The 15,550-nt window shown below is 43.5% G+C and overlaps 1 protein-coding gene across 1 annotated transcript in view; it reads right to left on the bottom strand.

The window, feature by feature from the left end:
* LAMB1 (laminin subunit beta 1) overlaps nt 1-15,550 on the bottom strand; it is a gene marked incomplete at its 5' end in the record, with an annotated part of 41,971 nt that overhangs the window by 1,483 nt on the left and 24,938 nt on the right. Inside the window, 8 exons of the mRNA XM_083860621.1 lie at nt 1,102-1,278; nt 2,118-2,259; nt 2,426-2,633; nt 3,353-3,497; nt 3,857-4,060; nt 5,530-5,771; nt 6,935-7,119; nt 8,766-9,135. Coding sequence (XP_083716747.1) covers nt 1,102-1,278; nt 2,118-2,259; nt 2,426-2,633; nt 3,353-3,497; nt 3,857-4,060; nt 5,530-5,771; nt 6,935-7,119; nt 8,766-9,135 — 1,673 coding nt within the window. The remainder of the gene's footprint in view (nt 1-1,101; nt 1,279-2,117; nt 2,260-2,425; nt 2,634-3,352; nt 3,498-3,856; nt 4,061-5,529; nt 5,772-6,934; nt 7,120-8,765; nt 9,136-15,550) is intronic.

Raw genomic sequence — 15,550 nt, 5'->3', positions numbered from 1 at the left:
AGTTAACAAAAGCAGAAACAGTGTCACGGTATTTCCTACTTCCTGTCCACGATGAAGAGCCGTGGTGAAGACTCATCAGTTGCTCTTTTGCAGAGCTGTGGCTGTTTTACAGTTTCAATACTGGCACTTGGCAGAGATTAATGGGATGCAGTTACAGGGTTCTGGAACTAATGGAAGCCATGGCTCCTAGAGAACCACTGGAAAGCTACACCTGGCACTGCTCCTGGCTGAGTGGGTGCATCTGAGGAGGAACACCCTTGTTACCCTGTCAGCAACAAGAACTGAACTAGCTGCCCTGTTGGTGTTGGTGAAGGTGTTGGGAAAGTTGTGAGGTTGGTTTCTCAGCTGTGCTTTTTTTTGTGGGGTTAAGATTAAGAAGTCTTATGGCCCAACTAAATTCAACCATTGAGCAAGATAACAAACCATAGCAGCACTGGAATTCTCTTGTGTTTACTTGACAGCACCTGAAATACTACTTAGTGTTTGGATATTGTTGAGTTGATGGATAATGCAGCTCTGTTGCCAGAAAATGGCTCTCTTGAGATTGGTATGCTAACTACAGACAAGAGATGGGAGCAATGAAACTTCCTTTGGCAGATTGGTCAATTGTTTTGTTAATGAACAATCTTCGGCTATTACAAAAGTGTGTAGCAAACATTGGGAATAATGCCATATATGTTCACAGAGAAAATCTTGCATCTCCGGTATTTAGCAGTTACTTCAGTTTTATGTTAAGATAATTATTTTTCCTGTTCCTTGATTCTGTATATGCCAAATTCTGGTTTGTTTGTCCTGAATCTATCATTGTCATAGAACCATACTCTATCAAAGTGGAAAAAAAATTCCAGTTCTCCTGTGACAGACCTTTAGTAAAGGTGAGGAACAGAAACCTATGTGTGAAAGGCTGACAGGTTTTCTCCATCTATTTCAGAACAAGTAAAAAGTAGCGATCTTTGGTAAGAGCATAAATGTTGGAGTATTTTCTACCCACAGAATATGAACAATAAATGTGACGGATCACATGTATTCATTGATCTCCCTTTAGCCAAACCTGGGGGAGTTTTGCTAGCTTCTCCTTAGGATTGTTCCTGAGCTTCTCACCTTTTTAACTTCTTCAGCATTTTGTTTTGCACTAATAATTTTGTCTTCTATATTTCCCACATTCCCTGAATTTGTAGCAGCCTTTTGCCTAAGGTCTTCAACACTCTTCTCTAGCTCAAACAGACGTAAGGTAGCATTGTTCAACGTCTCTGCAGATGCTGCATTTTCAGATTCAATCTAAGAGAAAGAAGAATGAGAGTTTGACTTTCAAAATACAGTGGAGCATACAACACTAAACTTTCTCCATTACCTCTGCTCAACTAGTTTGTGTCCATAGATCTGAGTTAAAAACAGTGTTTTAGTTTTGCTAAAAATGGCCCATTGTTCAATGCTTGAGAATGGAACATATGGGGCTGCAAAAGTATTAAGGTTAAAAAGTATTTGATTGCATTATACACGCAAGAGTTGACTAATCTGCTGACAAAACTTCAGACATTTGACTACTTCAGACATTTGACTCCATCATGTGATAATGGACTTGACAAGCTTCTAAACTGGCCAAGCTTCATAAGTATAGATAGCACTATGGTCTCATGAGGGTTTTGAGATGAAGTCTGCAAATATTTTATCTGACAAGATTGCAGAACTTGGCACTTCAATCCAGCATTTGTTTATTTTAGTCTGGTGCTTGCAGTGGTGGATGACACTGTGCACACCAATATACAACCAGTGTGGCTGACAGGTGTGTCTTGCCAGGGGTCTTGTCAGACCTGCTGTGTTAGAGGGCTACAGTCCTGCTCATTTAACTTGGCTGGTGCAGGATATGGGGTGAGAAAAGCCTTTTGGTGTTTTTTGTTGTCGTCTAGTTGGGTTTGTTCATGAGCAAATAGTTCCCCTAGCATCTGTCCCACTCACTCAAAAATTGCTGTGAAGGCAGGAATGATTTAGATGCACTTTAACTGCAGCCTTTGCTCTGCAGTACCCAAGGGCTTTCCCAAGACAGGCTTACATCAGTTTCTAAGCATCAGACTTGGTGCTGTTTCTATTATCTTAAGAAATACTCATAAAGGACTCACTGAAGTCAGCAGGTCTTGGGTTCCTTTAATATCTTCATCAGCTTGTTTGATGGCTTTTTCAGCTGCATTTTGAGCTTTTTCAGCTTCTTCTAGTGCGGCTTTTACCATGTCTGCAGTGACTTTAACATCTGTTGCACCTTTGCTGTGGAGCAAGACTGTTAATGCTAAAAATGCTCTTACTTTGGAAGTGGAAAAAGAACATGTGCTGCAAGGGGCTAGTTTTGCCCCTTACTGAAGGAATGAGAATTTACATCAGGGAAAGCTAAACTGCATTTTCTGATACAATGAGATGAAACAGGGTTGCATACCTCGCTCTTTTGGCTTCCTCCAGTAGCATTTCTGCTCTGGCAATGTCTCCAGCACTCTGCTGCAGAATGACCTCAACATCAGAAAGGCTTTCTACACGCTCACGAATATCTTCTGTCAGGGCCTGCAGCTGCTGGGGAGTGCTTGGCATCTCCATGTTCAGCACTTCATTAGCTACTGCCTCAATGCTATCCAGGTCAGCACTGTCTTCTAGCAGATGGACACAAATGACAAAGATGTGAGTAAAAGCTTCCCTCTGTCATGTCTCAGTATTCAAATTCTTATTCAGCTGCTTCCTTAAGAAGGAAAATCATGGGAAAACCTCCTTCCTCAGATTTATAGAAAATCAAGGTGTTAAAACTACTTCCCAAGATGAAACTTCTCTCTCAGGAGAGGCCCAGCTGGCACAGCTCTCTTGGAAGCCATTTGAGGATCTTGGTGCTTAGCTGCACCACTCTCGGGGGACCTGAGCCCACAGGAAACAAAACCAACAGCTGCACATAGATGTATTTGTGCTCCCAGCGTAGTCAGCCCTGAGCAAAAAGGCAAGGAATGGGCTGCTGGCAAGCAAGGCTCTCATTTTACCTTTACCTGCTTTCTTACAGAGAGTGAAATGCAGTTTCTGACTTCCTTCCCCTTTAATACTACTTTGTCGTTCTAGCCAGAACATACTTGGCAAAGTAGAGCAGTACAACAGCCTCAGCTGAAACACACACCAGAACATGTCACAGTTTGCTCTCACTTTCTTTTTATCTTGGTTTTCTCTTAGTTTTTCTTGTGTTTCCAGATTTCACCATACACGCTGTCTGTCTAGGGGAGGTGGGGGGAATGATGACAACTGTTGTACTAACCCTTGGAAGGCAATACAGATGTAAAGCTAGTTTTCACAAACCCAGAATTAAAATATAATTAAAATGTAATGTTCTTACGCATTAGGAAGTCTCTAATCTGTTTAATAAGATTTCTCAGATCTTCATTGCTTCTGTCCACTTGTTCTTTCGTAGCATTGGTTTTGAGCAAAACTGCTTGTGCATTTTGTTTTGCTTCATCTGCTCTCTGTTTTGCCTCAGAAACCTAAAGAGAGGAAAATGGAAGGCTTGCTTGCTTATCTTCTTATGCTTTAGGGCTTGTTTTAAAACAATTCATCTGGAGTCAGAAGTAATAGTAACAAGGAATGCTTTTTCTCATAAAACTCAGAACACTTGGAAGCTGGCCCTGATCCATACCACCAGTGCTAGTTTAAACAACTCAGGCTGATGTTTAGTTATCCATGAAGCTTCACTTTAGCAAGCTCCCTTTCTGAGGTATTTACAAGCATGATGAAGTTACACAACTCAAAAGAAGTATTTTCTGCAGAAAACCAGCACATACTTTGTCAATTAGTGTGTATGCTACAACAGACAGTTGTTTTTTTTTCTTTTTTACTATCTTACCATTTTGGAGAGTTGCTCAACTTCTGCTAATGCACTGAGGATGTCTCTGTCAAAATCCATAGCCTTCTGCCAGGCATTGTGAGCTACAGTCACCAGCCCATCACACCCAGGGCCTCCGCACTTCTTCTTCCCTTCGTCAGTCCGACAGTTCAGGCCCCCGCACTCGGACTCGGCACAGGAGGCTCCCGGAGCTGTGCCACACGTCTGCAGGGACACAGGACACAAGGGAAGCAGTCACTGACTGATCTCCATTGCTAGGCTGCATGGGGGCTGGAGTAGGACACTATTCTACCACAAAATTTCAGAGTAAACTTTTTTTTTTTAAGAAGTGAAACTATTTTTATCAGCAACATTGTGCTGAGAATTATCCACTACTTGGTCAATTGTTTGGTAATGAAATAACGCAGGAGTTGGTTTACCAGAGGGAAAATTAGAAAATTCCCTGTTCTTGTGAGGTTCTTTTACCTTTTCATGCCCACTCCGCCCCCCCCCACTCTCTTTTTGCCAAATGATAGTCACTAACTCAGGTTTTGCAGCCAAAAAACCTCCCTGGGAAAACCTAGGGGCTGAGCCAAGTTAGCTGCAGCTGTCTCCTGTGAAGTGTAAATGAGTCCCTCTTACCTGTTTGGCATGTAACCCAGCAGTAGCTAGAAAGCAGAAAGAGATGTGTGTGTGCATGTGTGTGTGTGATGATTACACCTCCAAGCAACTCAGTATTTACTGCCTTGATAAACATCTACCCAAGATTTCAGTTCTTAACAGTCAGGGCAGGAATGTAGGGGAAGGGAGACTAAACAAAAAGATGCCTCTTTCTTCCCTCCAGAGAAAAAAGGAGGGCTGAGGGAGTGGGAGGGATGACTAGTTGTAAAGGACAAGGGACAATCAACTTGTGAAGAACTCTCCATCCCAGGCCTGGCTTGCCCAGGGGAGTTAATGAGCGATGCCCTGCAGTCTGCCTTCACCCCGGGTTGCTCAGGAATTGTTCACTGAATGCAGCTGGCCAACTTCAAAGAGAAACTAAGGGAACACCCAGCCTCTCCCAAGAAAAAGCCATCCTTAATCATATTTACAGATGAGCAGGCACCTTCAACAGAGAAAATGCCCTTTTGACTCCAGCTCCCTGTAAATTCTGCTTTTGTCTCAAGCAGGAGGTTGAGCCTGGGGTGATGCTGAGGCCCGTAGGTGTGAGCAGAAACACAGCCTGGCCAGGCACTGTACAGGCACAGAGTGTACCCAATGGAGCTGTATAAGGGAAGAGGGGAGCCTAGGGAAAACAAGCACTGAACTTGGGATAGGCTTAAGAGGATGGCTCTCAGCCCAGGAGATTTGCCATGCTTTGCTGCACGTGGGAACTCCATCCCTAGCAAAGAACTTTGGATTAGAAGAAGGGTGATGCAACAACAGGTGCTCTGTTGGGGCTGGGAACAGTAGGAGGAAGACCAACATGAAAGGCTGGTCTTTGAAAGCCAGTAGTGTCAGAGCCCACCAGTTAAACAACCCAGTTCTAGCCCACAAAACCGAGGGGCTGCTCAACCAAGCAAGGTGCACTTTTCATGAACCAACCACACATCTCACACTCTCACACTCTACACTTCCTCCGTGCCCATCGCTTCATCATAAACCGAGCTCTGTTTTTGCTAAGGGTTTTATCCCAGAGATTCCCAGCTGTGTACCTTCTCAGCCACCTCAGAGAGATCCAGGCTCTGCAGTTTTCCAGCGAGTTCATCCAGAAGGCGCGACTGCTCCTCTTGTTTAGCCTTGAACTGGGCCTCCTTCTCATTGATTAAGTCTTCCACTTCCTGCCGCGTTCGTGCTGACATCTCCACGGCACTATCAGGATCAACAGTGGAGGCATTGACCCTCTCCTCTGCCTCCAGGGACATCTGGAAATACTTGGTGATACTATCCAAGGCTCCTGCAGAAATCAGATGAGATTTCTGATGAGAACTCTGTTAAGCAACCCAAAGTAATGTATATTATAGATGTTAGCAGATGACAGATAGGGGTTAGTGACATATCCCATCACATTAAATAACACGCTGGCCTTGGCAGCTGTGTTCAGTGCTATTGCAAGGATGACAGAATTTGGCCTCTTGTAGAAAAAAAGGTATGCTTTTTTGCTTGGTGGACAATGTGTCAAGCTGGACTTTGAAGTTAAGCTTTTCTTTGACCCTAGTGACTGAATTCTTCTTGCCCTAAGGGCAAAAGGAGATACATCCCTTTTTAAGGTTTTTAGGGGAACAGTCTGGCTGTTTAGGGATGTCTGGCTTATGGAGTCACTGCTTGGAAACTGGTCAGAGCTTTCCTAAGAAACAACTGCTTGACAAAAGATGCTGATTTATGGAACTGTTGATTTTGGATAACTCCTGGAGAGGCCTTGCGTTGGTGTGAGGGACCCTATGGGGGTGGCTATACTCTGCACCTCTGGGCAGCTTTCCTTTGCAAAATGCCAAAAGTCAGGGACTCCCCTGTTCCACATGCTACTCGCCTCACTCTGAAATCTCCCATGTTCACTGGAAACAATCTCAGACTTTCTGCAAACCAGAACATTTATAAGAAATTTAAAAATACTTTCTTTGAAGTCAGCTTTCCAAATAATTTGGTGATATTCCTCTTCCTCCAGCAAATATTGATTCTTGGCCCATTTCAGTGTACCAATGGACATGCAAGGCTTGGGTGGCTCAGAAGAACTGGGCCCTTTACCATGAGCTTTTTTCCCCACCCAGAAAAAGCAATTTAACAGACTGAGGGATGCAAGGGGGATGTCTAGACATATCTTGAAATCTGTGGTGCACTTTCTTCTGTTGTGTCTCATCCACAATGTGTCCAGCATTACACCTTAAGACGATTCTGTGCCTCAAGAATTTGAGCCAGCTTTGCAATGTGCAGAGGAAGAAAGACAGGGTGAGGGGGCAAAAATTCCTGCTGCATCAGCAACTCTGCTAATGCACAGAAAGAACATGTCCCTGAGGAATTGTGTTTTATTACAAGTTAGAAGATTAATTTGGTACTTAAAGCCATGCACTAATTAAATCTTTGGCCACCCTGCTGCTTTCTCCCCCTCCCTGTGAAACTTACCCCGAACATCAGAGATCTTGATGAACTCTAGCTGTTCTGCAAGTTCTTTCACAACATTGTCCAGACTTTTGGCATCTGTCTCCAGCATGCTCAGGTCCATGTCTGTGCTATTGCTCTTTGCTGCTAAGGCTGATAGGTTCTCTTCTATGTCAGCTATCTTAACTGTAACATCTGCTGTCAGCTTTCTGTAAAACAGGCACAGGACTCAACAGGGGAGGAAGAAGGGTTAAACACCTCATACTTCACTGGAGCGTGGTGGCTAGAGATGTATCCAGCTTCTCCCATGGCAGGGCCTGTCCTCCCCCAGTGGAGCTTCAAATTATTTGTAACAACATGCCTACCTAGAATACTGTTTTGTTTCCTTTATTGTACAAAACTACTTTTTAATCTACAGCACATTTATAAACCCAAAGCACCAAATTGCTCAGAAAACAGCTGCTTTGTGTAAGATTAACTGGAGGCAGATTCCAGAGGACTGGTGTAATGCTCTAGTATCATGGCAACTGCAATAGGTCAGAGTTGACTACTATGATCCATACATAATTTGCTTCCCATCCCACACAGCTCAAATGTAGTTTTGATTACTACGAGCTCATCGGACAGATTTGAATTTGAGGAAGCACGGAGGGGGAGCCTTAATTTTAACACAATGGATTCTTTAAACTCCTCTGTAAAGATCCCTCCTCACCAGGGTTTTTGAAGGAAAACCTCCTGCTCTAAGCATTCACTAAAGTAAGCCATGCAGCAGCCTTTAGCTAATGGGATAACCCTAAAAGGAAAAGTGAGTATTACATGTCAAGGCTGCTGTGGAACAGAAGTGGGCATAGGAATCTATTCCCATCCATGGTGATCCCATCAAGCCCAGCATTTCCTCATTCTGAAAGAATCAAGGCAGTATGTAAGATCTAACATCAATTTACAGCTCTCTCAATAGCCTGACAGCCTGCTGTTTTCCAGGACTCCCCCAAAGCCCAGTACTTTTCTATAGAGCCAGAGAGGAGCAAGAACAGATACACATAATGTATGTTAGAGAAAAGCTGCTCCTCCGCTGCTCTGACCTCCCTCAATCAATACACACTGAGTCCAGAAGCAGCAGCAACCCCCAGCTCTCCAGCAGGAGGGAGGGGAGCTGTAAGACACAAACTATTCCTAATTGAGACATCTGTGCTTTAATCCTCACCCCTTTGCTTTGTGCAGTTCCCTTTACAATGCACAAGCAAGTTGGAGCCGTTGTAGACAGGGCTAGAAAGCCTCTGTAATCCTACTGAATTTTAGACTGCCCCATCTCCAGACTACCATCTTTTGTATGCTTAGCCCTAAAAGAAAATACAAGACTTCTACCCTGAGAAAAATGGAAACAATCCTTGTTATAAACCTGGTGCTTCCCCCCACACGTGCTCAGAGTGTGGAAAAGAGCCCAAGTTTCCAACTCATCAGCTACACCCGGAAATCCAGGAATTTAATCTCTCTCCCTCTTCATTCTCTCACATAATAGCAGCGTTTGTCCTTTGCCCTGGGGCAGCACAAGGCAAGCATGAGTGGCTCCCTGGTAATTAGCTGCCTGAAGAGCAAGGGGAGCAGGACAACCCCAGCCCAACACTGGCAGCTGCAGTGCTCCTGTCTGCCTTGGCCAGGTTTCTGCCCCCAGGATGGGCACTCACTGCCAGGGCTGAGCATGGTGAGGTGCTCCAGCAGCCACAGCACCCTCGCCCAGCCAGAGGAGGTGGACTGGCCTCAGCCCAGCATGGGGACATCAGTCACTCAAGTAAATCAAGGGAACTCCCACTCCTTCCCATGACAGATTTATTCGTGTAACTACAACTGTACTCACTCTGCCTCCTCGAAGAGATTCCCAATGTTCTTCAGGGGCTCGGCTGCTGGATTTTGAGCGATGATGGTTTTAATTTCAGTGAGCTTCTCCTCCAGAGTGTTGAGTGTCTTCTGGTATGGGCCAGTGACTCCAGTGATTTTGAGGGTATTAGCCCTGTCCAAGAACTGCTGGGTCCTATTAGCCAGCTCGCTGATGATCACATCCCAGAGGGCAAAGCACTGGTGGCAGGGCACGCAGTCAGGGAAGAAGCCTGAGTAGCCCCGGGAGCACCTGTCACAGTGCAGCCCTTCCACCCCTTCATTGCAGATGCACTGCCCGGTGGCACGGTCACACTGCGGGGTCTGAATGCCACGAGGGTTGCAATCACATGCTGGGAGGAGAAAAAGGCAAATGTGAAGGCCACGGAGAGGGAAATGACTGTGATATTGGCAAGGTAGAAAAAACATCAGTTATAAGAAAGTGGTGAAATAAATACAGATGTAATCAGTGTCTGAATTACAAAAAGCTAATTATGGATGTATCACTTGTGTATGGAGGAAGCAAGTGTGAGTGAAAAAGGGGAGAGAGATGGGGAAATAACTCTAGGGGAGACCAGGATTTACACATCTTGTAAACAGGAACAATAACAGAGCAAGGATGGACACCACTTTTTGCAAAGTTCAGATGTCCACTGGATAGCAACTGAAAACAAAGATCTCAGTTTCTCTCCTGCAATGAAAAGTGAGTAGAGCAAGTCTCTTGGGATAGGAAAAGAAATGGCAAGCAGGCACATAGCAGAGGGTTTAAGAGCAAACCATGAGTGAAAAAGGAAAATTTAACTAGGAACAACCATTTACTGTCTCCTCCAGCAGAGGAGTAACAGTCAAGTGAGGAATCCTGCAGAGCAAAACCCAACCACCTTCCCCTGCACCTCCCACAAACAGCACACTAAAAGGATAACTGATTACATAGCACTTGGTTAAGTGGAGGAGCTCTCTTCTGTAAGACACTGTGAGTGCTAAAAGCTGAACTGGCTTCCAAGAACAGGACAAATCCATGGAGCAAAAGCCCTTGTGAGATCTAGGCAGAGGTACAGGGACTGGCTCAGAACATGCTCCTGCTATGGATAGTGGGAAAACATTCACAGCACACATTGAGGAGGCTGGCACTGGGATGACATTTTGGGTATACAGAAAATCAGAAAAAAATCTGGCAGTGAGAAGTAGAATAGAACAAAGAATGTGGTCATGGGCAGCCCTGTAGTGTTTGAGATCTTAACAACCAAGAGCCTACATGTTGTTCGTCACCTTAATGTCACCCTCGGTGGAAATGAGGATACTTAACAGATTTATATATTTTTTTAATTATTATTTCACACTTTGAGTACCAACTTTGGAGTTAGTATTCACACCTTCATGAACTGCACTTCTCTGGCACTAGCCCACCACAGAGATAAGCTACTCAATTAACTTAATGATGCACTGTCACTGCCGAAAGCACAGACACACTTTGTACACAATAACACTATCAGGAGAAGCGTTTCCATGCAGTGAGGCTGCCACTTGACCTCCTTAATTACACAGGAGGCAGCAGCAGAGAACACCACCGACATGCAAAGCTTTTAATAAAGAGATGGCAGCAAGCAGCAAAAAGAGAGGCTTTGAAAATATGAACATCATCCACCTATCATTATGGCAGAGTGCACCCAGAGCAGGTCAAGCGTCCTTGAAGCATCCATGTTCCTTAAACAGGAAAAAGGCTGGCAAACCTGATAAAACCCCTCACTTACACATCCATTTACCAGGCATTCTCGAAGGAGGCTAAATGGCTTAAAAGGGCCCATAAATCAATTCACACACCCAAAGCAAATGCCCCCTTAAAAACAGGGCAAAACACAAAGCTGTTTTCAAGACTCTGCATTGTTTCCTTCAATGCCAGAACACAGTGGTGGTCTTCAGTTCAAAAATTATACAAAGAGCCTCAGCAGAACAAATCGCTCCACAACAAAACTACTTTCTTGTACAATGGGAATATGATAGGCAAGAGACAAAAATAACTTCTGGTGCCTGCACAATTGAGCAAAACGGTCCTTTGTTCTTTGAATTATACCCTGACACAAGAGATTGTTTTTACTTTACATCAAAAGTGCTTAAGTAGTCAACTCACCATGGAATATGTTCCCTGCAGGCAAACTGTTGAGGTCCTATTTGAAGGTCAGTTAACCCTTCTGTCAACTAATAAGGCCCTTGGTATAATGATGAATTGTCTGAATTCCTCTGTATAGAAAGAGGCTAAATGGCATGTGGTTTTCCTCAAAGATCCTGAGGGTCTGATCAAGTTACCTGAATACTTGCTGCTGGCAAATCAGATCACTGTATTTACTTGCGGATTTAAAAGGCTTAATGTGAAAAAAAGAAAAACCCAACTTAACTCCATGTTCGTAATTCTACTCCTGAATACCTGCGTGTTCAGGAAAAGCAGATGACATGGCTTTAGTAGCAGTTACATGGTAAAGTGGATTCCAAAATCTCTGGAACCAGAAAATATTAGGGAAGAAGAGAAAATAATTTAGTTACTAACATACTGTTTGCAAAGTGAAAACCCAAACTCCACAGTTGCCTGTTGGGGGGTGATAAGAGCAAAGCAGTAATTTGTTCTAAATGCAGCACAGCAGTTGGAAGAATCCAGTCCCACAAAACTCCCAAACTGAGCTTTGCAGGACCATGAGAAAATTGTACAAGGCAGCTAGAAACATTAGTGTGTGTTATTTCTCCATTTTAAGATTTTTTATAAAGCCCAGAAGCAGGCAATCCTGGCTCTGAATTACCTCAGCCCCCTGAATGAAATGTATATAAAATGGCTTTCAAAAGTGTTGGTTTCATACTGCTCTTCCTCTTCTTATCTTCCCAAAACATTAACCATATACAGGACCACGCCAGCATTCACCCCTAACTATTTCTAACACCTCTAGTGGATGAGTCCTGTACTTTGTGCCCTGGACACCACCACCAGGCATTTTACACCCCAGCAAGGAGCACATTGAAGGCCACTGAAGAACAGCCCCTTCCCTTTATGCCATGGTGGGGATCAAACCCTCAACTCACTTCAGTTGTGGCTGGTTCTCAAAAGAAGAAAAGCAAGCCCAAGCCAACACCATGGAAAGCCTTCTAGGTAGTGAGGAGCACCTTGAACACTGCAGTCCACCAGGCAAGTAGCCCAGTGCCAGCTCTCACCTCTGCCTCAGGAAATGCCTGCCTGCCAAGAACCCACTGGCTTCAGTCTCTTTGACTGAAGGGCATGACTTCATCCTAAAGGAACAAAAGCATAGTGACAGTGGCAGGATGTATGTGAAAGGAAAGGAGGATCTCCAAGCAGGGACAGACTGGAAAAGACTGGCACAGGATTGGCAAAGCTCATGGAAGAACAACTGAGTTATGCATCCATCATTCATGATGGTGGCTGCACATGCACCAAAAAAATTCCTGTGACATTCAATTATCACTGCCAATGAACTGGGATGTGAACACCAGAGATACCTTGATTCCTATCACCTGCTAGAAACAGAACAAACACTATGTCAGAATGATCCAGCACATCATGTCCAGTATTGTGTTTGACCAAAGTACCCCACCATCACTTCTAGCCACAGCAGAGTTCTTGTTCCTCCAACAACACCTCCTTTGTTATATCCAGCTATTGCTATGGCCACTGTGTGACACAGAAGCAGTCCAGTACAGAGACTGCCGTTACAGCAGTTTTGCTTCTGCTGTACCCAAACACAACCTTCTAAGTATTGCTTTGCTCAGGAGATTTTGGCTTGAATCAGCACACTCCTAAGTCTGATGTAAGACCTGAGTAATGCAACACATCCAGTGTTAGTGTATGTCTGGTTAATATGAACTTTTTCAAGAACGAGAAACACATAGGCATATCTAGGGATGCAGAAATTTTTCAGATGTGGCTCAGTAGCTACCAACAGCTTTATACTCTTACATTAGACTATGTGGTATAGGGAAAGACAAAGTCCTGTAAACTCCTTTTGTGTGGCTTCCCTATGCTTACATGACAAGAAACTGGGAAAGTAGTTCATTTTGCACTGCAAAATCAAACAGATGTTGAGTTTACTGCAAGATACTTGGATGCCTTGACCACTTTGAGTTGGAAATGCCTTCAACACAAATGGTTGATTAGTCTCCCTTCATGCAGACAGATGGCCCAAAGCCAAAGTGAAGGGCTGAAAGTTAATGCAGATATGGCTGCTTGCATTGAAGATCAGTGTTAGACAGGCTTCAAATCTGCAAGCAGAGCAGGACATTGCAGTACTCCCATGGAAAACAGTGGAGAAAAAGAAGTCTTTTGAAATCATTGGCCTAAGATTTAAGGGTTTTCAAAGGAGCATTTACTAAACTAAACAATAGGCTTCTGTTTTGAAATGTCATTTTGGAACTGGGCGTATTGTTTTCTTTAATTGAGTGTGTAACTCAATGAGCGATTTTTCTGTGGCATACTTCAACTTCAAGGAAATCGTATTTTTGACAGGAAAGGTTTTAGCCAAATTCTTTAGTCAGGATCTGCTGATTAGCAGATTATGAGTATAAAGGATTTTAGCTGTATTTGTTTACAAATGCATGTGCATGTATGTGCATGCACACACTGAATATCCATGGGTAATTTTTGTATCGCCTTCATCAGTGCATTTCTCTTCCTCCTTTTCCCTGACCCTAAAGGTAGAAGTAACTCTCAAACATGGTATACCAAATGCAGTCATGTAAAAACCTAAGAGGAGAAATCCAAATGAAGCAAATAACTAGCTTGAGAGGTTTGCTTTCAGCTCAAAAGGATCTATGAGAATTGCTTTGTCTTTCACCTACTCTGACAGCTCTGCTATCTTTTCCTCTAAATATTTTAAATATTTAGAACTCACTTCCATTTAAACTACTGTAATTCAATATGCAGTATATTTGCACATGACATAATTTAAACTCAGGTGTGTCAGAGCACTTGATACTACAGCAGAGGTGATAGAATGGATACTGAATGGGCTGTATGAAGAGCAGTATCAGTGTTCAATTCCTTACTGGGGGATGCCAGGAATAAAACAGGTGTTATACATCATCCTACACTGAATAGAAATAATTTTTCCAGAAATATTTTTTTACTGTTTGAGACTGAGGGCGGCAAGCATCAAATGTTTAACTCCTCCACAGAAAAAACACAAAGGTTTTGTTCAAACATGATTTCCTGGCATCATTTCCAATGGTAGTGAGGCACTATGATAAGGAAACCATTCAACAATTTGTAAGGTGGAAAGTTTTGCAGAGCTAGCAAATTTCTTCTGAATAATCAGCTATTGATTCAAGTTACCCTGCAGGCATAGTGCTAACTCCTCAGCATTATGATTTTCAGTAGGAATGTTAAGATAAGGTCCCAGCCTAAAATTGCTGGAGTTTTGCTACATCTTAACATGCTAGCAGACCATGCCAAAAGGATAGTTTTCTGGAAACAATCAATACACATTGCAATATTTTATGACCTTAGGTCAAGTAAAATTACAAAACTCAAAGTGAAAATTATATTTTCTTTAGTGTAGAATCTCTCTGACTTCCTTTAGACACTTCCCACAGAAGGAAACAAGACATCTGGTAGTCTTCTCTCTCAACACCAAAAACACCTTCTATAAAAGCAGCATATGTGACTAGTCTAAGAACCCAGGTGTTAAATTTTAAGACTAGAAAACTTATTCTTAAATGGCAATAGGGTAATTTTCAGTTAACAGCTGTTTCTGCACCAGCCACATAAAAAAGACTAAAAACTGAAAAAAACAACATTCTTGTCAATGTGTGCAGTGTGTATTTGACAAAAAACACGACTTTTTTTCATTGTAGTTCAATTAAATTCTATGATTTTACAATAGGACTTGATACTCATGTCCAATACAGGACATGCTTCTCATGAAGGGGCTACAACAACACCACCCAACTTCCAAACTCACACAGTACCTCCTATTAACTGCACTCTGCTCTGCTTGTTAAATTTATTACAACAGTAATGACAGTAAAATTGTCATTTCCTTTGTATCAGATGAAACATAAACTTTAAGTATCTACTGTGCAAAGGCATTTTTTGAGCTGCATCTGCAGACACTCCACATCTCAGGCCTCCCAGGAGCCTGGAGCCTTCTGCTGGAGATGTGCTTTGTGGGTTGAAGCTGGTGCAGAACTCAGCATGCCGAGTCCTGCACTTCAGCTTACTTTAGTTGCCAGGCTTTGGAAAAGATCCAGCAGTATGCCTGGGAGACCTGAATCTGATGAACTCTGTAGTGCTATTATTTACTGCCTTAGGAAGGATTTTTATGCACATACACATGTTCATGCACAGGCTCATGCAGAGCTGCAGACAGCTCGAGGCTGGAGCAATGACAGAAGAGTCCTGCCAAGGGGCTGGCACTGCCCCTGGAGCAGGTGATGCTCACGGCACAGCTCCTGCCCACTGTAATCCTCCCAGGGACCTGCATGAGGCCAAGAGAGAAATGCTGCGCTCTTCCCCATCCTCTACGCCTCTGCTGTGCTTGTTTCAGACATTATGTTAAATTCAGTGAGAGAATGTTGTGTTTTTTCAAAGCACAGGGAGTAAGCAGTCTCTGTAGACGCAGCCCACAGCGTCTCTGTGTAATCCCCAGTAGACATTTGTGGGTGCTGAAGTGCACCCAGTGCTGTGGGTTGAAGATGCTGTCCAAATACAGGCACTCACCTCAGCTTGGCCCAGTGGTGTGGTGCCAGTGTGATCTCTGTGGACACAGAGAGGAG

Source organism: Zosterops lateralis, assembly GCF_965231275.1.
Source record: "Zosterops lateralis genome assembly, chromosome: 4".
Lineage (NCBI taxonomy): Eukaryota > Metazoa > Chordata > Aves > Passeriformes > Zosteropidae > Zosterops > Zosterops lateralis.
The sequence above is the reverse complement of the archived record's forward strand: the minus strand, read 5'-3'. Positions and strand labels throughout refer to the sequence as shown.